This window comes from Salvelinus namaycush, chromosome 3, assembly GCF_016432855.1.
Source record: "Salvelinus namaycush isolate Seneca chromosome 3, SaNama_1.0, whole genome shotgun sequence".
NCBI lineage: Eukaryota > Metazoa > Chordata > Actinopteri > Salmoniformes > Salmonidae > Salvelinus > Salvelinus namaycush.
In genome coordinates this window covers 75300914-75325892 of record NC_052309.1, presented here as the reverse complement: position 1 = coordinate 75325892, position 24979 = coordinate 75300914, and the positions used below count along the sequence as shown (strand labels likewise).

The window sequence follows — 24979 nt, the reverse complement described above, 5'->3', positions numbered from 1 at the left end:
TGTTGTATTTTACCCCATTTTTCTCCCCAATTTCGATCTTGTCTCATTGCTGCAACTCCCCCAACTGTCTCGGGAGGCAAAGGTCGAGTCATGCGTCCTCCGAAACATGAACCCCCAAACTGTGCTTCTTAACACCCGCTCGCACCAATGTGTAGGAGGAAACCCGTTCAACTGACGACCAAGGTCAACCTGCAAGCGTCCGGCCCGCCACAAGGAGTCGCTAAAGCGCGATGAGCCAAGTAAAGCCAATCCCTCCCCTAACCCGGCAGACGTTGTGCCCAAAGGGACCGATCACGGCCGGTTGTGACACAGCCTGGGAACGAACCCGGGTCTGTAATGACCCCTCTTGCATTGCGATGCAGGGCCTTAGACCGCTGCACCACTATGCAGGCCCTGCTCTACTGACTGTTTCATTCTCATCCATTTTATTATATTGCATTACGTTGACCTTAGGCCTAGTCATTCATTGTTTATGTGAATCTACAGCAGAGACTCCAAATTACAGTGTGTTTCTGACCTGGAGAGAACACACACACACACACACACACACACACACACACACACACACACACACACACACACACACACACACACACACACACACACACACACACACACACACACACACACACACACACAATGATGGAAAAGTATAGGCCCTGCTGTAGAAGTGTTTGGCCCATTAGGACTGAGTGTCTTCATGGTGTACCCGCTACTGCTAACGGTGTCTGGTGAAGTGCAGCACACTCTGCTCTCCTATTACTCAGCATAATGAACGTAACATTGCTTTAAAAGGAGTTCAGACAACCCTGGATGACAAACAAATTTAGTTATATTAGTTTGGATTGTGTGAGACAATCCATAAACAATATACACTACTGTACTCGTGTTGTAGGTTATATATCACAAAAAAAATAAAATAAAAATAAATTCAAAGAATTCCTGCTAATGTAGCTGGCTGAATGGTAATTGGGCTGAAGAGTCGCAAAGCTGTGAGTCAGTCCATTGGGTTCACATTTTTACTAAGTCACAATTCCAGACATAACATCGGCATGATTGACAAATCAAACACCAGAATGAAACTAAAATCACACAAAACAATTCGAAAAATAATTCTAAATGATTGAGGATAAAACTCACTGACGTACCGAGCGGGGAGAGTAGAGGAGTATCCCATTTGAAGACGATGGGTAACATGACATGGCGAGGACCCAGCACAAACACAGAAAAACACCTCAACCTTCCACCCTCATCATCCTCACTAGCATCCCTTGACATTCGTCATACACACAGAAACAGTAATCAGCCTCAAACGATAAAGAGAGAGGAGAGATAGCAGGCAAAGAGGCAATAGAGAGAGGTCAATTTGAGAGTAATCATATCTGATGATCCCTGCACCAACTGTATTGTCTTCTACAGAGAAAATACTTTTCATCTTTTAAGTGGGCTCCATTAATTTCTATAGGGAAATAAAACTTCACTCAGTTCCAGTGTTGCTATGCTGCACAGACACTGTGCCCCAGCATTCATCCACTGAGTGTTACATCATCCAGATTATCTTCATGTATCATCCTATAAAAGGCCCTCCAGAAATCCATAGAGGTCAGTAGATCCTGACAATGTTTCTCCGCATCCTCCTGTAACTTTCTTCTGCCTCTTCACAGTTCAGACAGGACAGAACAGCAGTAAGCCTCTCCTGGTAACATCCCTCTCGCAGTGCAGAGTCCCTCGTCAGCTCCTCTCACAGTCTAAAGGGAGAGTCTGACCTTGACCCTTAGCAGAGGTCAGAGACGTAGTCAAAGTCTTTGAAGCAGTCCTGGTCCTTGCGGGAGAGGGTGCGGCGTTCGCGGGGCGGCGTGAGGGCGGGGGTCTCAGCGGTGAACTCCTCGTCAAAGTTGCTGACGTCCTCCCTCCCCCTGATGTTGGGGACGAACGGGGGCGGGAGCCGCCTCTGCAGCAGCGCTTCCCAGTCCACACCCTGAGAGGGGAAACAGAAACCGGATTGGTTCATAGAATCCAGGTGAATTGAATCATCTATGCAACTGAAAACAGTAACCCGTGACGTGACAGTACCACATAGAGTTGGAGCAGATGCTGGAACTATTTAACACGCTCACTGATTACATAAAAATAGTTTAATCAGTGGTTTATAAGGAATTTTAACTAATGACATGTGTGTCTGTGTTTGAGGGAGAGAGAAAGAGAGCGAGAGAGAGGGAACTTGAGAAAGAGAGCGAGAGAGAGGGAACTTGAGAGAGGGAACTTGAGAGCGAGAGACAGGGAACTTGGAGGGGTGCGTCACTTGAGTGGGTTGAGTTACTGACGTGATCTTCCTGTCTGGGTTGGCGCCCCCCCTTGGTTTGTGCTGTGGTGGAGATCTTTGTGGGCTATACTCGGCCTTGTCTCAGGATTGTAAGTTGGTGGTTGAAGATATCCCTCTAGTGGTGCGGGGGCTGTGCTTTGGCAAAGTGGGTGGGGTTATATCCTTCCTGTTTGGCCCTGTCCGGGGGTATCTTCGGATGGGGCCACAGTGTCTCCTGACCGCTCCTGTCTCAGCCTCCAGTATTTATGCTGCAGTAGTTTATGTGTCGGGGGGCTAGGGTCAGTTGGTTATACCTGGAGTACTTCTCCTGTCTTATCCAGTGTCCTGTGTGAATTTAAGTATGCTCTCTCTAATTCTCTCGTTCTCTCTTTCTTTCTCTCTCTCTGAGAACCTGAGCCCTAGGACCATACGTCAGGACTACCGGGCTGACTCCTTGCTGTCCCCAGTCCGCCTGGCCTTGCTGCTATTCCAGTTTCAACTGTTCTGCCTGCGGTTACGGAACCCCTACCTGTCCCAGACCTGCTGTTTTCAACTCTTAATGATCGGCTATGAAAAGCCAACTGACATTTATTCCTGATTATTATTTGACCATGCTTGTCATTTATGAACATTTAGAAAATCTTGGCTCTCTCTAATTTTCTCCTTCTCTCTTTCTTTCTCTCGGAGGACCTGAGCCCTAGGACCATACGTCGGGACTACCGGGCGTGGTGACTCCTTGCTGTCCCCAGTCCGCCTGGCCTTACTGCTATTCCAGTTTCAACTGTTCTGCCTGCGGTTATGGAACCGCCACCTGTCCCAGACCTGCTGTTTTCAACTCTTAATGATCGGCTATGAAAAGCCAACTGACATTTATTCATGATTATTATTTGACCATGCTTGTCACTTATGAACATTTTTGAACATCTTGGCATAGTTCTGTTATAATCTCCACCCGGCACAGCCAGAAGAGGACTGGCCACCCCTCATAGCCTGGTTCCTCTCTAGGTTTCTTCCTAGGTTTTGGCCTTTCTAGGGAGTTTTTCCTAGCCACCGTGCTTCTACACCTGCATTGCTTGCTGTTTGGGGTTTTAGGCTGGGTTTCTGTACAGCACTTCGAGATATTAGCTGATGTACGAAGGGCTATATAAAATAAACTTGATTGATTGAGAGCGAGAGAGAGGGAACTTGAGAGAGAGAGCGAGAGGGAGGGAACTTGAGAGAGAGAGCGAGAGAGAGGGAACTTGAGAGAGAGAGCGAGAGGGAGGGAACTTGAGAGAGAGGGGACTTGAGAAAGAGAGCGAGAGAGAGGGAACTTGAGAGAGAGAGCGAGAGAGAGGGGACTTGAGAGAGAGAGCGAGAGAGAGGGGACTTGCGAGAGAGAGGGAACTTGAGAGAGAGAACTTGAGAGAGAGAGCGAGAGAGAGGGAACTTGAGAGAGAGGGAACTTGAGAGAGAGGGAACTTGAGAGAGAGGGAACTTGAGAGAGGGAACTTGCGAGAGAGAGGGAACTTGAGAGAGAGAGCGAGAGACTCACCCTAAAGAAAGGCTGTTTCTTGACGTCATCAGCATCTTTCTCACCAGAGCCTAGACGCCGCTCCGGGTTCCTCCTCAACAACTGGCAACAGAAAACAACAAACACCTCAACCCAGACATAACTCACCCCAGCCCAACACCAGCTAGCAACACACACAGATGGCAAACAGCTGAAAAAACATCAGAAACACTTTCACAGAAAACCCACTGACTGAAAACTAGAAGCAAAATGGCTCCATCTTTACAGTGACCAAACTGACCATGTCAATCAATGAGATTCTCTCTTGCTCCACTGGTGATTGGTGGGATGTGAATGTTGGGGGAGGAGCTTACCCGTCTCATGATGCCGATGGCCTCTGTGGAGAGGAAGCGAGAGTAGCGCACCTCGTCATTCACTATGCTGTCAAACACCTCCTCTTCATCATCACCTGGGAATGGAGACTGACACACACATAGACCACATTGTCACGCTCGCAGCCACTCATTTAACCTATTATGGCGCCCCGGTGATGTGGCCGGGGAATGCCACTGTTTGGAGTGTAAGCCACACCCCACAACCAGCATGTTCAGGCTGCAGCAAGCTAGGCTGCAGTGCCAAGCCCCACATCTGAAGCCACTCAGCCTCGTTAGGCTGCAATACACCTGGGGCATATAAGGTGCAAGTTCACTTCAGCACGAGAAGAGGAGCTACTGGCTGAATGCGGCAGGCTGAGTGTTACAGACATTTGGGAAAAGCTCCTGGCTGGATGGCAAAGGCAGAGCTCTATAGACATTTGTTTGAAGCCCGTGGACATTGTGAAGCTGGTAAGCTGGGTAGCAGCCCAGCTAGTTTTAAGTTCAGTTTAACTTTAAGTTCAGTTAAGCCCTCTGTGGGAGAGTGTTTTGTTTTCAGTTACAGTTTGAGAACTATCTTTGTGACCCTTTTATCTTGAATAAATATGCCGGCTTGGCTTAAGTTGTGCCTCTGAGTGTTGGACTTCTGTCATTATTACTCATCATTGCTATCCATCCAACCAGCCATGCCTTGTGAGTCGTTACACTATATTAGTTTATGTAACATATGGTTCAAACACACATCACTATATGTAATATAGACTAAAGTGCTGTATTACCATAAAGGCTTAAAGTACATATTACTGGCTTAAAGTATATATTACTTTAAAGGTGAGGGCTTAACTCATTAAAGGGATTCTCCGGTACTTTGTATACTTTTTAGCCAGTAGTTCTGAAAGTGGTCCTCTGAAATTGCCTCTCTCTCACTTTGCTGTGGGTGCATCTTGCTAGCTGTCACTCATATGGCGAGGAGCTGAAGCTCATTGGTTGATCTCGAATAGCTAGGGGGCTGGATCACGTGAGGGGAAAATGGTGCAGCACAATGTCAAGAACTAGGGATTTCGTGGCTAATTGAGGTAAGACAGTAATTCTCCTAATTAATTATGCATGTATGAACTACACATTGACACATCCAGCCCAAAGCGGAAGGTTTAAAAAATACTTTAGTAGTCGTCAAAAGTTCCAGAGCATGTCTAAATAATAAGGCTAGATATGTATGGAGTCATATTTATATAATTCTCTGAAGAGGTTTTTAGAGTCAAGTCTCTTACCTCTCCCACCAGCATCTCATATACCAGTACTCCCAGACCCCACCAGTCCACTGCCCTGGTGTAGGAGGTGTCTGTCAGAACCTCTGGAGCCAGGAACTCAGGAGTACCACAGAAAGTACTGGTCCTGTCCCCATAGCCCATACCTGGGGAAGTAGAGAGAGATCAGGAACGAGAAGCAGTGAGAGAGAGATTGTTGTGAGAGAAAAACAGAGAGAGGAAGGAGAGCGAGAGAGACACAAACTGAGTCAGAAATATAGAAAAACATGAGCACAATAGCAAAAAGAGGCTTCAATAAAAAGACTCAAAAGTACTCCAAACTACAACCGCTATGACCTTGCATCCTTACAGAGACATGAGACATGATGAATAAGTTATAGAGAACATACCCTCTTTGCAGAGCCCGAAGTCTGCGATCTTCACATAGCCCTGTGTATCCAGCAACAAGTTATCCAGTTTAAGGTCCCTGAAGAGGAGGGATGAAGATTCATTCAAAATGGATGAGTACTCTGAGGATGAAGGGGTAGGAGGATGAGAGGGTGTCTTTCATGTGTTCTGTGTTTCATGTCTACCCAGAGTACTCACCGGTACACAATCTTATGGTCATGAAGAAACTGCAGGCCCAAAACCACACAGGCTGCGTAGAACCTGCAGGACAGACAGACAGACAGACAGACAGACAGACACAGACAGAGACAGACAGACAGAGACAGACAGACAGACCGTGGATGGATATGAGTACGCATACAGTACACAACCATATGAACACAAATATACATATCTCAAAGCATGCCTGCTCCTCCCCCATGTTCCGTTACACATTCAGTAGAACACAGCAAACACACCAACACACAGCGGTACCCACACGGCTCTGGGCTCTGTAAAGACGTCTGCGTGGATGTGCATCATGAGGTCACCCCCAGCCGTGTACTCCATGACGAAGCACACATGTTCTGGGGTCTGGAAACATGCAAACAGGTTGACCAGGAAGGGATGGTGGGAGCTGTTCACTGTCTCAAAAATACGCTTCTCACACATCAGACTGAGGAGGAAGAGAGGAGAGGGAGAGAGGAGAGAGGAGAGGAAGAGAGGAGAGGAAGAGAGGAGAGGGAGAGAGGAGAGGAAGAGAGGAGAGGGAGAGAGGAGAGGGAGAGAGGAGAGGGAGAGAGGAGAGGGAGAGAGGAGAGAATGATAGACAACAGGAAAGAGAGGCAATTGTCTAATGTCAAGTACAGTATGTAAACACACAGTTAACTTGTACAGTGTATATGTTTGCCATGGTTTGTTGCTAATCAGTTTTGTGTTGACAATTGTGTGGCACACTGTATATAAAACTAGACAATCCAGTCATAGTGATTTCACCATGATGGAGGTCATATATTGTCAGACAGAGGCATGATATAGTTGGCCTGTGTTCTGTCTTGGCCTGTGTTGCATTCTAGTGTTGATCCATACCTGTCCACTTCGTCCCGCGCCACAATGTCTCCCTTCTTCAGGGCTTTGATAGCGTACACACTGCCTGTCCTCTTGTACTCCGACAACAACACCTGGAAAACACCAGTGGTTCATCTGAATCTCAACCTAAATCCTCTGGATGGAGAACTTCCAAACAAAGGGAGGATATTTCAAATGTGAGGACACATACTTTGCCAAAGTGTCCCCTGCCCAGCACAGCGATCAGCTTGAAGTCCTGCAGACACAGAGGGCCTTTGCTCTGTCTAATACCAGGACACAAAGAAAATAATAACGATCACAATCACTGAAATAGCCTTTACTTTACCATGTTGAATGGTCATCTGCTAGCTGAAGAAACAGGATGCAGTATTATCTGATGTTTTGTGCCTACCTAGCACTTCTATAGAGAGCATGTTGCTGTGTTACATGTCTCCGTGGCTACAGTAACGTGTTATGGAGGAGGTCAGGTCATGTGGCCATATTGTGAGTGGGTGTGTTTCTCCAGCATCATACTGTGGGGGCCATATTGTGAGAGGATGTACTCAGGTGTGAGTGTGAGGACACACTGTGCCAACTCTGCATGGTGCTGTACCTGCGCAAGGAACTCGTGGATAGGGTTCTGGTTGGCCGCCCTTGGGTGAGGTCTGGAGGGGACAAGGGCTCGATCACAGGCTGTTCCTGAGAGTGAGAGAAAAAGAGAGACAGAGAGAGACATATAAAGAGGGGAGAGGGATAGATAGAGAGAACGAGGGAGAAGGTGAGAGAGGGAGAAGGAAAAACAGACAGACAAGGCAACAGTAATTTTGTCACTCATCATTATTAGTAGCCAGTTCCCTGCTGGCTGGCTGGCTGGCTGGCTGCTCAATCCCCTCTTCTCTCCTCTCTTCCTCGTTCCCTCGTTCCCTCGTTACTGTTAATTAGTTCTCTAAAAACACCAGAGTAACTAATCCAGTAATCCCCCAGCCCCACTGACCATACCATCTGTTACCAAGGCCCTCCCTTCCTCCGCATCTCTCTCCCTCCCTCACTCCCTCTGTCCCTCTCTCTCTGTCCTCTCATGCCAATCATGTTTTACACACTTGGAATCTAACACAGATTGGGCTTTGATCGAATTAAAGCTCCTTCGATCCAATTTGGTCTAATTGGTGTGGATTTCTCCCTTTGCCCTTGTATTGTTACCTCTCTCCTCTCCTTCCTCCCAGGCCCTGCTCTGTCTCGCTCCAGATTCATCCTTGGCTAGTAGTCCAATATGACTGAAACACTGTTTTCTAGTCAAAGGCTTTCTGGAGGGAATGGCCAAAGGGAATGTGATACTACAGAGATGGCTATCAGATGATTATCACTCCATTGCCGCACCCTCCCTCCCTCCTCTTCTTCTCACCAGGTGGGGTGTGTCAACAACGTCTCTCCTGATCTCAGGTCTCGGAGGAGAGTCGCTCTCCAGAGTCAGCTTCTCCACTGAGATCTCCCTACGACACACACAGAAACACCAGTCAACAGTTTCCCCATGTACAGTATATGTTGTGCTTGCTGTCTGAAGCATTAAAGAGGTGTGAGAAAGGGTATCCCTGTGTGTGTGGGGTGTACCCAGAATGTGAGCGTGAGTGTGTGTGTGGGGTGTACCCAGAATGTGAGCGTGAGTGTGTGTGTGGGGTGTACCCAGAATGTGAGCGTGAGTGTGTGTGTGGGGTGTACCCAGAATGTGAGCGTGAGTGTGTGTGTGGGGTGTACCCAGAATGTGAGCGTGAGTGTGTGTGTGGGGTGTACCCAGAATGTGAGCGTGAGTGTGTGTGTGGGGTGTACCCAGAATGTGAGCGTGAGTGTGTGTGTGGGGTGTACCCAGAATGTGAGCGTGAGTGTGTGTGTGGGGTGTACCCAGAATGTGAGCGTGAGTGTGTGTGTGGGGTGTACCCAGAATGTGAGCGTGAGTGTGTGTGTGGGGTGTAGCTGGGAACGTTGTTTCCAGTAGGGATGGCGTTCCGCAGTAGGCGGACCCAGGTGGCGATGTCAACATTCATCTGATGAGCACGCAGGAACGATTTACCTGCAACATACCCAACACGCACGCACGCACACACACACGCGGCAATAAGATATACTGATAAACACAAATCCCCCTGAAATGCAATCTATCCTGTTCACGCAGAAACTTTTAACGTGGTTTACTCAATCCATTAGGATTGCCCAGATTGCACTGAAGAAGTTTCAACCCTGACACACTCAAGTTGTCATACTCCAAAGCATTAAAAGCACCTCAACCCATCAGATGAATCCACAGCACTGCTAATTCCAACACTAGATGGCAATACAGAGCACAGAGAGATACAAAGTTACAAAGTGGGTTCTGGGTGGAGGTTGCATGTAGTCACATATCTAGGACCTCCCCCAATCCTAATGTGACCCATTAGGGGTGAAACACTAAACTGACTGTAGATCAGTGTCTAGGGGGCAACTCCATGCTACTCAGTGGGGAAGCAGTGGAGCGTCAGTGAGATGATGCAGGTGTGAGCCCTATAGGGATGCTGGGATACATGGAGCCAGGCTTGGCAGGTGCTGACAACATAAAGAACAAGATGGGGCTTTATCTAAGAGTTTACACATACTAACACAACACACTGTTCTGAGAAAAACTTATCTTACCATGCTGTTTGGAGAAAACCTTTTGTCTCTGCAGTCTTCGGCCTCTCTCTATGACTGGGTTGAAGAACATTACCTGAAATACACACATATCAGTGGAGACTCCTCAGAGGAGAAAGGGGAGGACCATCCTCCTCAGTGAATTTCATAAAAATAAAAATAGTGAAACATCTAAAAAAGTTATTATTTTTAGAGAAAACTATACTAAATATATTCACGTAACCACATAATTGATTAAAACACACTGCTTTGCAATGGTCTACAGTAGCTTCAACAGCACTCTGTAGGGTAGCACCATAGTCTAGCCGGTATTTTCCACCCTCTGGGTACATTGACTTCAATACAAAACCTAGGAGGCTCATGGTTCTCACCCCATTCCATAGACTTATATAGTAATTATGACAACATCCGGAGGACGTCCTCCAACCTATCAGAGCTCTTGCAGCATGAACTGCAAGATAATTAATCTAGTAAAGCATAAACTACAGCTAGCTAGCACTGCAGTGCTTAAAACAAATGTAATGAGTAGTTGACTCAAAGACGGGAAAAAATTTAACAAATACGTCTCTTAAAAAATGAAGAAGCAAGAAAGAGATATTTAATATTTTTTTCACTTTCACTTACTTAGCTAGCGAGCGCAGCTCGCTAGTTTAGTCTACTTAAACACCCGGCTCAAACAGAGAGGGATGCCATGTTCGCTAGCTGGCTATGGCGATCCAACATTGGAACTCTTCCAAGTCAAGGTAAGCGTTTGGTTTTATTCATTTACTGCCACCGGTGCCCGCCGGTGTAACTGCTAAACTGCTTGCTGACTACACTGTACTGCATGATTGTAGTGGGTTTACTAACGCGTTAGTTTTAGTAGCTATGTTGACTATGACGTTAGCTAATAATGGTGACAATGATGTAGGCTGTGTGTAGCGGTTATGATATGAAGGTTTGGCTTTAAAAAACATTTTTGCCTGGTCACAGACAGCTGATGTGTTTGTGGTGCACTGAAGTCCACAAGCGAAGGGAAAGTGTGAGAGGAGGAGAGCACGTGGATGCAAGAAGGAATTAAAGCTACAACGATCAAAGTGATCATACTGTTTGTATGTGGCTGCTATGAAAGTGACCTGTGTTTGCAGGTGATCAGGGGTGCATTCATTCCGCCGATTCAGTTGAAAAGCATTCTTAAATGGAAGCAAACGGAACGAAATGGGGATAAACATATTTTAATTTGTCCATTAGAAACTCTTGTTTGCAACTGTTAGACTAATGATTACACCCTAGATCAGCTAGATGCTGGCAAGAGTGTGCAAGGCGGTATTGAATGTATTACTGTCTGTCACCTTGATTACTCAAATTTATCTCGACCTGTGCACCTACGTTGTAAACTTTCATTCATAGGCTAGGTTGTAGAAACCTTATGATGGGTATAAGGAAAATTTGAGAATCATGTAGTAGCCGAAACCCATCGATGTTACATTGAGCTGGGTGAATGGAATATGAATGACAGTCATCCAATATGCTGTAATTGAAATAAGGCCATGCTCATAAAACAAAATGTGCGTCTCTGAACTTTCACTTTCACTTACTTATAAAACAAAATGTGCGTCCTCCCTCATCTTAAATAGCACTGACCGCCACTGAAACATACAGTACCAGTCAAAAGTTTGGACACACCTACTCATTCAAGTTTTTTTCTTTTTTTTTTTTACTATTTTCTACATTGTAGAATAATAGTGAAGACATCAAAGCTATGAAATAACACATATGGAATCATGTAGTAACCAAAAAAGTGTTAAACAAATCAAAATATATTTATATTTGAGATTCTTCGAAGTAGCCACCCTTTGCCTTGAGGACAGCTTTGCACACTCTTGGCATTCTCTCAACCAGATTCACCTGGAATGCTTTTCCAACAGTCTTGAAGGAGTTCCCACATATGCTGAGCACTTTGCTGCTTTTCTCCACTCTGCTGTCCGACTCATCCCAAACCATCTCAATTTGGTTGAGGTCGGGGGATTGTGGAGGCCAGGTCATCTGATGCAGCACTCCAATACTCTCCTTTTTGGTAAAATAGCCCTTACACAGCCTGGAGGTGTGTTGGTTCATTGTCCTGTTGAAAAAAATATATATTCCCACTAAGTGCAAACCATATGGGATGGCGTATTGCTGCGGAATGCTGTGGTAGCCATGCTGGTTAAGTGTGTTTAGAATTCTAAATAAATCACTGACAGTGTCACCAGCAAAGCACCCCCACACCATAAAACCTCCTCCTCCATGCTTTACGGTGGGAAATACACACGAGGAGATCATCCGTTCACCCACACCGAGTCTCACAAAGACATGGCAGTTGGAACCAATAATCTCTAATTTGGACTCCAGACCAAAGGACAAATTTCCACCGGTCTAATGTCCATTGCTCATGTTTCTTAGTAAGCAAGTCTCTTCTTCTTATTGGTGTCCTTTAGTAGTGGTTTCTTTGCAGCAATTTGACCATGAAGGCTTGATTCACACAGTCTCTGTCACGGCCGTTGAAAGAAGTGGACCAAGGTGCAGCGTTGTGAGCGTACATTTTCCTTTTTATTTCAAATGTCGCCAACAAAACAACAAACGAAAGAAACAACCGTGAAGCTTACAGGGCTATAGTGCCACAAACAAAGTTAACTACCCACCACGAAAGGAGGGAAAAAGGGCTACCTAAGTATGGTTCCCAATCAGACACAACGATAGACAGCTGTCCCTGATTGAGAACCATAACCGGCCAAAACATAGAAACACAAAAACATAGAAAATAGAACATAGAATGCCCACCCCAAATCACACCCTGACCAAACCAAATAGAGACATAAAAAGGCTCTCTAAGGTCAGGGCGTGACAGTCTCCTCTGAACAGTTGATGTTGAGATGTGTCTGTTACTTGAACTCTGTGAAGCATTTATTTGGGCTGCAATTTCTGAGGCAGGTAACTCATGAATTTATCCTCTGCAGCAGAGGTAACTCTGGGTCTTACACTCCTGTGGCAGTCCTCATGGGAGCCAGTTTCATCATAGCACGTGATGGTTTTTGCAACTGCACTTGAATAAACTTTCAAAGTTCTTGAAATTATCCATATTGACTGACCATGTCTTAAAGTTATGATGGACTGTCATTTCTCTTTGCTTATTTGAGCTGTTCTTGCCATAATATGAACTTGGTCTTTTACCAAATAGGGCTATCTTCTGTATACCACCCCTACCTTGACACAACACAACTGATTGGCTCAAACGCATTAAGAAGGAAACAAATTCCATAAATGAACTTTTAACAAAATGCATTCCATGTGCATTCCAGTTGACTACCTCATGAAGCTGGTTGAGAGAATTCCAAGAGTGTGCAAAGCTTTCATCAAGGCAAAGGGTGGTTATTAAAATCTAAAATATATTTTTCTTTGTTTAATCCTTTTTTTGCTTACGTTATTTCATAGATTTGATGTCTTCATTATTATTCTACAATGTAGAAAAATAGTCAAAATAAAGAAAAACCCTTGAATGAGTAGGTATCAAAACTTTGAGTGAGTGTATCAAAACTTTTGACTGGTACTGTATAGTTCAGTATCGTGCATGTGTGTATGTGCGTGTGTGTATACATGGCGGGGTGTGTGTACCTCAGCCAGAAGCAGGCCCTGAGGCTCCAGCTCCAGTTGAACTTTGTGTCTCTGGTTGTCCAGGAAGTCCTCCAGCTTCAGGTACTTGAGAGCACACAGGGAGCGGTAGTCCCTCCAGTACACTGCTATCTCCATCTCCCTGGACTGGGACGAAACACTGTTTCAACCACAGGTGTACATACACTTCTTTTCACTCTCTCAATGTCTCTCTCTCTCTCTCTCAATGTCTCTCTCTCTCTCTCAATGTCTCTCTCTCTCTCAATGTCTCTCTCTCTCAATGTCTCTCTCTCTCAATGTCTCTCTCTCTCTCAATGTCTCTCTCTCTCTCTCAATGTCTCTCTCTCTCTCTCAATGTCTCTCTCTCTCTCTCAATGTCTCTCTCTCTCTCTCACTGTCTCTCTCTCTCTCTCAATGTCTCTCTCTCTCTCTCTCTCAATGTCTCTCTCTCTCTCTCTCAATGTCTCTCTCTCTCTCTCTCAATGTCTCTCTCTCTCTCTCTCAATGTCTCTCTCTCTCTCTCTCAATGTCTCTCTCTCTCTCTCTCTCAATGTCTCTCTCTCTCAATGTCTCTCTCTCTCTCAATGTCTCTCTCTCTCTCAATGTCTCTCTCTCTCTCAATGTCTCTCTCTCTCTCAATATCTCTCTCTCTCTCAATGTCTCTCTCTCTCTCAATGTCTCTCTCTCTCAATGTCTCTCTCTCTCTCAATGTCTCTCTCTCTCAATGTCTCTCAATGTCTCTCTCTCTCTCTCTCAATGTCTCTCAATGTCTCTCTCTCTCTCTCTCAATGTCTCTCAATGTCTCTCTCTCTCTCTCTCAATGTCTCTCTCAATGTCTCTCTCTCTCTCTCTCTCAATGTCTCTCTCAATGTCTCTCTCTCTCTCTCAATGTCTCTCTCTCAATGTCTCTCTCTCTCTCTCTCAATGTCTCTCTCTCTCTCTCTCAATGTCTCTCTCTCTCTCTCTCAATGTCTCTCTCTCTCTCTCTCTCTCTCTCAATGTCTCTCTCTCTCTCAATGTCTCTCTCTCTCAATGTCTCTCTCTCTCAATGTCTCTCTCTCTCTCAATGTCTCTCTCTCTCAATGTCTCTCTCTCTCAATGTCTCTCTCTCTCTCTCAATGTCTCTCAATGTCTCTCTCTCTCTCTCTCAATGTCTCTCAATGTCTCTCTCTCTCTCTCTCAATGTCTCTCAATGTCTCTCTCTCTCTCTCTCAATGTCTCTCAATGTCTCTCTCTCTCTCTCTCTCTCAATGTCTCTCTCAATGTCTCTCTCAATGTCTCTCTCAATGTCTCTCTCAATGTCTCTCTCAATGTCTCTCTCAATGTCTCTCTCAATGTCTCTCTCAATGTCTCTCTCAATGTCTCTCTCAATGTCTCTCTCTCTCTCTCAATGTCTCTCTCAATGTCTCTCTCTCTCTCTCAATGTCTCTCTCAATGTCTCTCTCTCTCTCTCAATGTCTCTCTCTCTCAATGTCTCTCAATGTCTCTCTCTCTCTCTCAATGTCTCTCTCTCTCAATGTCTCTCAATGTCTCTCTCTCTCTCTCAATGTCTCTCTCTCTCAATGTCTCTCAATGTCTCGCTCTCTCTCTCAATGTCTCGCTCTCTCTCTCAATGTCTCGCTCTCTCTCTCTCAATGTCTCTCAATGTCTCTCTCTCTCTCAATGTCTCGCTCTCTCAATGTCTCTCAATGTCTCTCTCTCTCTCTCAATGTCTCTCTCAATGTCTCTCTCTCTCTCTCAATGTCTCTCTCAATGTCTCTCTCTCTCTCTCAATGTCTCTCTCAATGTCTCTCTCTCTCTCTCAATGTCTCTCTCTCTCTCTCAATGTCTCTCTCAATGTCTCTCTCTCTCTCTCAATGTCTCTCTCAATGTCTCTCTCAATGTCTCTCTCAATGTCTCTCTCAATGTCTCTCTCTCTCTCTCAATGTCTCTCTCTCTCTCTCAATGTCTCTCTCAATGTCTCTCTCTCTCTCAATGTCTCTCAATGTCTCTCAATGTCTCTCTCAATGTCTCTCTCTCTCAATGTCTCTCAATGTCTCTCTCAATGTCTCTCTCTCTCAATGTCTCTCAATGTCTCTCTCAATGTCTCGCTCTCTCTCTCAATGTCTCTCAATGTCTCGCTCTCTCTCTCAATGTCTCGCTCTCTCTCTCAATGTCTCTCAATGTCTCTCAATGTCTCTCTCAATGTCTCGCTCTCTCTCTCAATGTCTCTCAATGTCTCGCTCTCTCTCTCAATGTCTCGCTCTCTCTCTCAATGTCTCTCAATGTCTCTCTCTCAATGTCTCGCTCTCTCTCTCTCAATGTCTCTCTCTCAATGTCTCGCTCTCTCTCTCTCAATGTCTCGCTCTCTCAATGTCTCTCAATGTCTCTCTCACTCAATGTCTCTCTCTCTCTCTCTCTCAATGTCTCTCTCTCTCTCTCTCTCAATATGTCTCTCTCTCTCTCTCAATATGTCTCTCTCTCTCTCTCAATATGTCTCTCTCAATATGTCTCTCTCAATATGTCTCTCTCAATATGTCTCTCTCAATATGTCTCTCTCTCTCTCTCTCTCTCTCTCTCTCTCTCTCTCTCTCTCTCTCTCTCTCTCTCTCTCTCTCTCTCTCTCTCTCTCTCTCTCTCTCTCTCTCTCTCTCTCTCTCTCTCTCTCTCTCTCTCTCTCTCTCTCTCTCTCTCTCTCTCTCTCTCTCTCTCTCTCTCTCTCTCTCTCTCTCTCTCTCTCTCTCTCTCTCTCTCTCTCTCTCTCTCTCTCTCTCTCTCTCTCAATGTCTCTCAATGTCTCTCAATGTCTATCAATGTCTCTCTCTCAATGTCTATCAATGTCTCTCTCTCAATGTCTCTTTGTGTGTGTGTAATGTAATATCTTACTCTCTCCAGTTCTACAGTGAAGGTCTGGTCCCAGGCCTGCTCTCCCACTGTCTTCCAGCATGTCTGTCCCACCACTGTGTTCTCCAGCTTCAACACCGCACTCACCTCCGCTGTTCAACACAATACCATAACACATGTTTAGAAACTCACTACACAACACAAATGGACAGATATGTGAACCCCCTCCACACACACACTTACAGGAGAGTTCGTCGGTCTTGCTGGGGATCCTGAGGCTCATGCTGCTGGTGCTGCGGCTGTAGAGACCACTGAGTTTGAAGGAGCGTCCGTCCCCTGGGCTGTAGCACGGCAAGACCACCGGGGTTCCTCTACTGCGCCCCGGGACTACCTCCAACACCCCCACACAGCCCAGCAGACGCACCTGCAGCGTCCCTAGGAGAGAGAGAGAAAGAGAGAGAGAGTTGATATGTGATGTTTGAGTAGAAGTGAGAGTATCATACCTGGTTAAAAAGGTTTATAACTTGGGAGAGATATCCAACTGAATCCATGCGTTTCGGATGCATTAGAGCCTTTAGTTAGGTATAGACAGAGAGGTAGTGAGAGACTATAGAGAGGCTGTAAGAGTCAGTGATAGGGTATAGAGAGACTGTAAGAGTCAGTGATAGGGTATAGAGAGGCTGTAAGAGTCAGTGATAGGGTATAGCGAGGCTGTAAGAGTCAGTGATAGGGTATAGAGATGCGTTTGTGTGTGTGTGTAAGAGTCAGTGATAGGGTATAGAAAGGCTGTAAGAGTCAGTGATAGGGTTTAGAGAGGCTGTAAGAGTCAGTGATAGGGTATAGAGAGGCTGTAAGAGTCAGTGATAGGGTATAGAGAGGCTGTAAGAGTCAGTGATAGGGTATAGAGAGGCTGTAAGAGTCAGTGATAGGGTATAGAGAGGCTGTAAGAGTCAGTGATAGGGTATAGAGAGGCTGTAAGAGTCAGTGATAGGGTATAGAGAGGCTGTAAGAGTCAGTGATAGGGGTTAGAGAGGCTGTAAGAGTCAGTGATAGGGGTTAGAGAGGCTGTAAGAGTCAGTGATAGGGTATAGAGAGGCTGTAAGAGTCAGTGATAGGGGTTAGAGAGGCTGTAAGAGTCAGTGATAGGGTATAGAGAGGCTGTAAGAGTCAGTGATAGGGTATAGAGAGGCTGTAAGAGTCAGTGATAGGGGTTAGAGAGGCTGTAAGAGTCAGTGATAGGGGTTAGAGAGGCTGTAAGAGTCAGTGATAGACTATAAGTGTATGTACCAGTGAGTGGGGAGGGCTTGCAGAGGGTGCTGTACTGGTTGTGTACATAGGGGGTTCCGTGTCTGGAGCTGAAGGCTGAGGAGGAGGCCAGCACCAGCTCTTCCTTGATGAGGCAGGCCTTGGGGTGGTCGTCCGTCAGCTCCAGTAGATGCTGCTCCAGAGAGCCTCTCAGCAGGTCACAGCGCTGGGACGACTCACTCAGACCACACTGGGCCTGGGGGGAGAGAGGAGAGAGGGGTTACAATGGTGTGTGTTTGTGTGTGTGTGTATTTAAATGTGCCCTAAATGGTGTGTGTGTGTGTGTGTGTGTGTGTGTGTGTGTGTGTGTGTGTGTGTGTGTGTGCATTAAATGTACGTTCATGTGTGAGATCCATACAGTAGTCTTGTGTGTGAACTCTGACCTCTGACATGGCCTTCTTGTCCTGGACCTTCCCTACTCCCAGCAGCCTCAGCATGTTCTTGGCTCCCTCAGCCATGGCGTGCTCCACACGGTAATGATGCCACAGCTCCTCCACACGCAGCTCCACCCCACACGTGTCTGGCTTACCTGGGGAGAGCGATAACAAACCAATTACTGACCCCTTGGCTTTTTACACATTTTGTTGTTACAGCCTTATTCTAAAATGGATTAAATACATTTTTCCCTCATCAATCTACACACAATACACCATAATGACAAAGCAAAAGCAGGTTTTTAGAAATGTTTGCAAATGTAAAAAAAAAAAAACGAATAATTAAACATGACATTTACGTAAGTATTCAGACTCAGAACTTTGTTGAAGCACCTTTGGAGGGGATTACAGCCTCTTGTCTTCTTGGGTATGACACTACAAGCTTGGCACACCTGTATTTGCATTCTTCTCTGCAGATCCACTCAAGCTCTGTCAGGTTGGATGGGGAGTGTCTCTGCACAGCTATTTTCAGGTCTCTCCAGAGATGTTCGATCGGGTTCAAGTCCGGGCTCTGGCTGTGCCACTGCGTTGTCTTGGCTGTGTGCTTAGGGTTGTTGTCCTGTTGGAAGGTGAACCTTCGCCCAAGTCTGAGGTCCTGAGCGCTCTGGAGCAGGTTTTCATCAAGGATCTCTCTGTACTTTGCTCCGTTCATCTTTCCCTCGATCCTGACTAGTCTCCTAGTCCCTGCCGCTGAAAAACATCCCCACAGCATGATGCTGCCACCACCATGCTTCACCGTATGGATGGTGCCAGGTTTCCTCCAGACGCGATGCTTGGCATTCAGGCCAAATGTTCAATCTTGGTTTCATCAGACTAGAGAATCTTGTTTCTCATGGTCTGAGAGTCCTTTAGGTGCCTTTTGGCAAACTCCAAGCGGGCTGTCATGTGCCTCTTACTGAGGATTGGCTTCCATCTGGCCACTCTACCATAGAAGCCTGATTGGTGGAGTGCTGCAGAGATGGTTGTCCTTCTAGAAGGTTCTCCCATCTCCACAGAGGAACTCTGGAGCTCCTTCAGAGTGACCATCGGGATCTTGGTCACCTCCCTTACCAAGGCCTTCTCCCCCAATTTCTCAGTTTGGCTGGGCGGCCAGCTCTAGGAAAAGTCTTGGTGGTTCCAAACTTCTTCCCTTTAAGAATGATGGAGGCCACTGTGTTCTTAGGGACCTTCAATGCTGCAGAAATGTTTTGGTACCCTTCCCCAGATCTGTGCCTCGACACAATCCTCTCTGAGCTCTACGGACAATTCCTTCGACCTCATGGCTTGGTTTCTCCTCTGACATGCACGGTCAACTGTGGGCCATATATAGACAGGTGTGTGCCTTTCCAAATCATGTCCAATCAATTGAATTTACCACAGGTGGACTCCAATCAAGTTGTAGAAACATCTCAAGGATGATCAATGGAAACAGGATGCACCTGAGTCTCATAGCAAAGGGTCTGAATACTTACGTAAACAAGGTATTTCTGTTTTTTTATTTGTAATAAATTTGAAAACATTTCGAAGAACCTGTTTTCGTCTTGTCATTATGGGGTATTGTGTAGATTGGGGTTTTGATGGATTTGTGTGCGTCTGTGTGTGTCCTAAGTTAGGGATGGTTCATGACTTATGAGGCTAAATGCCCTGCAGCTCTGATCTATTCTTAAACCAAAGGAGGGAGGAAGGTAGAGAGAAGAAGGTAGGGAGAGGGAAATAGACACAGCAATACATTTAAAGATATGGGCCTAAATCTGTATCTTTACTTCCTGTGCTTTTCTCATCTTCTCACTCTCTTTCTCGTTCTCGCTTTCCATATCTTACTATTTGTTTCCTTATCTTTCTCTCTCTCCCTTTTCCCTCTGTCTCTAACCTTGGGTAAATGAAGCATGACTTTTTGCTGTTGGGCAACATCATGGGGATGCAGGAACATCAATAAGGCCTTAACCTGCGCTCTGTGTGGAAGTGAGCCCGAGTGTGAGTGTGTGAGTGTGTGAGTGTGTTTGTGTGTGTGGTGTATGGAGTGGAGTAGGTTATAATAATGTCCACTCTGCACTTCTGGGGAGGGCATTGATCTGTTACCCACACTTCATAAAACATTTAACGATAGATGTACAGATTAGAGACAGACAGACAGACACAGAGGGATGAAGAGACAGACAGACAGGAAGACAGACAGACAAGCAGGCAGGCAGAGACAGACAGTCAGACAGACAGACTGATATTTACCCTGGATATCTTCAGTCTGCTCAGTGGCCTGTATGGCCTTGCGGATCTGCATGCGGATGATGTCAATCTTGGTCTTGCTGTCCTGCAGCATCTGCTGGGCCGTCTGATGCATCTTCTTGTCCTACAAGGGACACCATACAGTGAGGACAGTGAAATAGCAGACAGCTCACAAATACACACCCCTGACTAACCTTCACTACTCAGAGAAGAATCAGGCTGAGGGAAGATCTGACTAGAGACATGAACTCAGAAGAGTGAGAAAGAGAGATTGTGGAGGGGCTGGCTGTATTGTACATAGGCTACAGTAGATGTATATATTAGAGGGGTTAGGTGGTCCAGTCAGGTCCAGTACCTTGGTGACTCCATTGGCATAAATGGGGATCATGTTCTCTGCTCCCTGTTTGCACTTGAGCTCGATGTTGAGCTGGCGCTCCAGAGCTGTGATCCGGTCCTGATTGGCCGAGCGGCTGCGCGCCCCGGGAGACTTGGGGGCATCTGAGGGTCAAAGGTTATGGTATTAACTGACAGTTATTATAATCATTAACAATGGCCAACATGTTTCTATATTCAACTTTTGTTCGAATCCATCCAATGGTATAAGGCTACACTCCATTCGCTTCATAGTTCCATCCCCGTCAGTGATACCTGTGTTGTTGTTGTCCCCTCCTTTGACCACAATGTAAGCATCCAGCTCCTGTAACTTAGAGTGCAGGCTGTCCAGTCTGCGGTTGGAGCTGCGGAGCTGGCTGTCCACCTGCTGGGCATTCTTCTTGTCTGTGGTGGCTCTCCTCAGGTTATCTGCTCCTTCCTTGATCTTCAGCTCCTTCCTGATCCAGTCAAATCACAGGGACTTTTCATAAGTTGTAGCATCACACAATGAGTAGTTAATCAAGACATCATAGAAATGATTGAATAGTAAGTGAGTAATTAAATAGTAATGCTAACCTGATCTCCCGGCGGATGTGATCCCTCGCTTCGTCCAGCCGCTGCTGAATGCTGGAGTCAGAGAAGTCTGAGCTCTGGTCCAGACCCAGCTGCTCCAGCAGTGACAGCCCACCTGGGTCACTCTGACAGAGGGAGAGGAAGAAGAGAGGGGGAGAGAGAGAATGGATAATAGATTAGTATCGGTCAAATACATTGCGACATGTATTGTGCCAAGATGATATTGCAGTGATAGCAGAGAGACGATAGACAAAGGTCTGCCGTATTTCCAATTCGATGCAAAACCACTCTCTGGGAAAAGGGCCTAATTAGGGGTTTTGGAGGAGTGGAGGTGCAGGGGACTAGGTTGTGTTCACCTTTGACACCAGATGTCTCCCACACAGCCCTGTAGGTCAGAATGTTTAACTGAGCAGCACTAAACTAGCAGCAAACATTAGGATAGACAAGAGCATTTATCTGTACACGGAAAAGAAAGAAAGAAAGAAAGAAAGAGAAGAGAGAAGAGAGAAGAGAGAAGAGAGAGAGAGAGAGAGAGAGAGATGAGCAGGCTAATGTGTTTCCAATGGGTCCCAGAGGCAGGTGCCCAAACCAAAGAGCCCAACATTTCAGCTCACATCCTGTGTGACTGCAGCGCAGCAAAGAGTAAAAGTACTGTAGATCCATGGCTAGAGTAGATATAACAGAGGCCAAGACAGCAACAGAAATGGACAGATGGAGTCAGGGACTTAAAAAGGAGTTGTGACAGAGAGAGGAGCAGTCAGTGCGAGGTGAGCGCTTCCCTTCAGAAAACTGAGTCTCTAAGAGCAGCGGAGTGAGACTGAGACGTTAAGTGAGTCAAGGCCTGAGGGCTCACGTCCCCTCCTGATGGTAACCAGATCAGAGCAGATTAGGGCAGCATTAATAGAGACTAAAATCTATCAGGGCTTGTTCCTGCTCAGAGCCACTGATTCACACAGACACGCTGTCAGCACGCCAGCTCTCAGCCAGCCACACAGAAACAGATACAGCACACAAACACACATGACAGTGTGATAGACATTAGGCACAAATACAGACATGCATGCATGTAACGGCATTGCATGCATATAAGCACACTTGCATGTATGCACTCACATACACACAAACCGGCATGCAACACTATCACAGTAAATCCCAACAGCAGACATTAGCAACAATCAAACAGAGACAGCTCATTATTAGAGTTGAACAGAGCCCAGATCCTACAGCATGGAGACAGACAGACAGACAGACAGACAGACAGACAGAGCAGTCCCTCCTCTCTCATAACGACTGACTGACTGCTGTAGGCCACTCAGCGACCCGGGCCTGGCTCCAGCCTGCAGATCTGATTACAGCAGCGTCCCTATTGGCCTGTTCAGCACCACGCCAGGCATAACAGAGCAGAGCCCGGCTCCTACCAGGCAGACTCTCATTAGAACCATAATCCATCTGCAATACAATACAATACAATACAGCAGGCTGCAGCCAAGCCGAGCTATTGGTTCTTTGAGGGCTACTTACACAGGCTATTAAACAGGCAACCTTGCACAACAACAGTGCAGAGTAGTCATGGTAATCTGGGAATATTTCTCATAGCGGACCTGATGGCCTAATGTTGTGTCAAATGACTCACTGAAATGTTTGGCTATTTGTTGTGAAGGAACACAGCGTTAGATATACAGGTGAAATAAACTCAGCAAAAAAAGAAACGTCCTCTCACTGTCAACCGCGTTTATTTTCAGCAAATTTAACATGTGTAAATATTTGTATGAGCATAACAAGACTCAACAACTGAGACATAAACTGAACAAGTTCCACAGACATGTGACTAACATAAATTGAATAATATGTCCCTGAACAAAGGGGGGGGAGGGTCAAAATCAAAAGTAACAGTCAGTATCTGGTGTGGCCACCAGCTGCATTAAGAACTGCAGTGCATCTCCTCCTCATGAACTACACCAGATTTGCCAGTTCTTGCTGTGAGATGTTACCCCACTCTTCCACCAAGGCACCTGCAAGTTCCCGGACATTTCTGGGGGGATTGGCCTTAGCCCTCACCCTCCGATCCAACAGGTCCCAGATGTGGTCAATAGGATTGAGATCCGGGCTCTTTGCTGGCCATGGCAGAACACTGACATTCCTTGCAGGAAATCATGCACAGAACGAGCAGTATGGCTGGTGGCATTGTCATGCTGGAGGGTCATGTCAGGATGAGCCTGCAGGAAGGGTACCACAAGAGGGAGGACGATGTCTTCCCTGTAATGCACAGTGTTGAGATTGCCTGCAATGACAACAAGCTCAGTCCGATGATGCTGTGACACACCGCCCCAGACCATGACGGACCCTCTACCTCCAAACCGATCCCTCTCCAGAGTACAGGCCTCGGTGTAACGCTCATTCCTTCGACGATAAATGTAAATCCGACCATCACCCCTGGTCAGACAAAACCGCGACTCATCAGTGAAGAGCACTTTTCCCAGTCCTGTCTGGTCCAGCGACGGTGGGTTTGTGCCCATAGGCGACGTTGTTGCCGGTGATGTCTGGTGAGGACCTGCCTTACAACAGGCCTACAAGCCCTCAGTCCAGCCTCTCTCAGCCTATTGCGGACAGTCTGAGCACTGATGGAGGGATTGTGCGTTCCTGATGTAACTCGGGCAGTTGTTGTTACCATCCTGTACCTGTCCCGCAGGTGTGATGTTCAGATGTACCGATCCTGTGCAGGTGTTACACGTGGTCTGCCACTGCGAGGATGATCAGCTGTCCGTCCTGTCTCCCTGTCGCGCTGTCTTAGGCGTCTCACAGTACGGACATTGCAATTTATTGCCGTGGCCACATATCCAGTCCTCATGCCTCCTTGCAGCATGCCTAGGGCACATTAACGCAGATGAGCAGGGACCCTGGGCATCTTTCTTTTGGTGTTTTTCAAAGTCAGTAGAAAGGCCTCTTTAGTGTCCTAAGTTTTCATAACTGTGACCTTAATTGCCTACCGTCTGTAAGCTGTTAGTGTCTTAAAGACGATTCCACAGGTGCATGTTCATTAATTGTGTATGGTTCATTGAACAAGCATGGGAAACAGTGTTTAAACCCTTTACAATGAAGATCTGTGAAGTAATTTGATTTTTACGAATTATCTTTGAAAGACAGGATCCTGAAAAAGGGACGTTTCTTTTTTTGCTGAGTTTAGTACTGTTGGTATCAACATGATCATAAGTTGTGGGCCAAATGGCCCAGTTAGCTGGAGCATGGTGTTACTGTCCTAACAACACCAAGGCTGTAGCTTCATTGTGCTCCCAGCCCTGTCCTTCTCTGCAATAAAATCATCTAGAGATGGAGGTAGAGAACAAACAAGGAGAGAGAAAGATGAGGGAGGAATAGAGCCTTGGTAGGACTAAGACAGGAAGAACACCCACTTGTTGAGCAGAACTGAGACACACACACACAACACACTAGTTTGACACACACACTCGTCTTAAAATGAACAGCTACTAATAGTGAGGCAGGAGGTGAGCAACAGTGGCACAGAGGAGAGAAGAATAGCAGAGACAACAACATAAGAGGAAGGAGGAAAGGGCCGGACCATTGACCATGTGACTCACTACTATACATTTTTTGCCATTTAGCAATGCCCTCCAATGGAACAATACAGAGAAATTGAATAGAGGCAGTTCTCCACTCAGATGGAGCTGAAAACAATGCGACAATACTAAAAGCAGCTCCGACATGAGTCATCAGAAATGGCATGGACTGAGAAGGAAGTGAACATGAAGCAGAAAGCGGAGAGGAAACTCACAAACACACTGTAGTGTGGAAGGCAGCCATGTTGTATGGTGCCCAGACAGAGTGTGCCTACCGAAGACTCGGTGCCCCCTTGGTCCTGTTCAGTGTGAGTGGGGTGGTCTGCAGCTGTGTGCTCCCCTGGGCAGTCCGCCAAAGCTCCCTCGCTGGCCATGGCCCACCCTGGCTCTCTCTGTGTTGCCCAACCCCTCCCCTCTGCCCCGTTACACACTCTCACACCAGAACCGCCACTCAAAGTACAGAGAGCTATTCCTGCCTCCTCAAATCCGGGATGTGCTTCCTTCCCGCCAGGAATCAAAAGAGACTCAATCTGAAGCGAG

At 46.4% G+C, this 24979-nt stretch overlaps 1 protein-coding gene across 1 annotated transcript; it reads right to left on the bottom strand.

Annotated features, from left to right (window-relative positions):
- Window positions 1-841: 841 nt before the first annotated feature.
- LOC120038566 (serine/threonine-protein kinase N1-like) lies at window positions 842-24834 on the bottom strand. Its single transcript, XM_038984263.1, has 23 exons — window positions 24715-24834; window positions 20868-20989; window positions 20568-20749; window positions 20275-20417; window positions 19923-20043; window positions 17667-17812; window positions 17266-17479; window positions 16222-16413; window positions 16021-16130; window positions 13159-13302; window positions 9532-9604; window positions 8803-8935; window positions 8273-8360; window positions 7484-7569; window positions 7082-7154; window positions 6892-6983; window positions 6302-6478; window positions 6022-6084; window positions 5826-5902; window positions 5440-5582; window positions 4169-4276; window positions 3837-3917; window positions 842-1978 (listed from the first exon to the last, which is right to left on the bottom strand). Exons 1-23 carry the CDS (start codon window positions 24811-24813, stop codon window positions 1775-1777), a joined length of 2871 nt encoding a protein of 956 aa, XP_038840191.1. The 5' UTR covers window positions 24814-24834; the 3' UTR covers window positions 842-1774.
- Window positions 24835-24979: the final 145 nt, after the last annotated feature.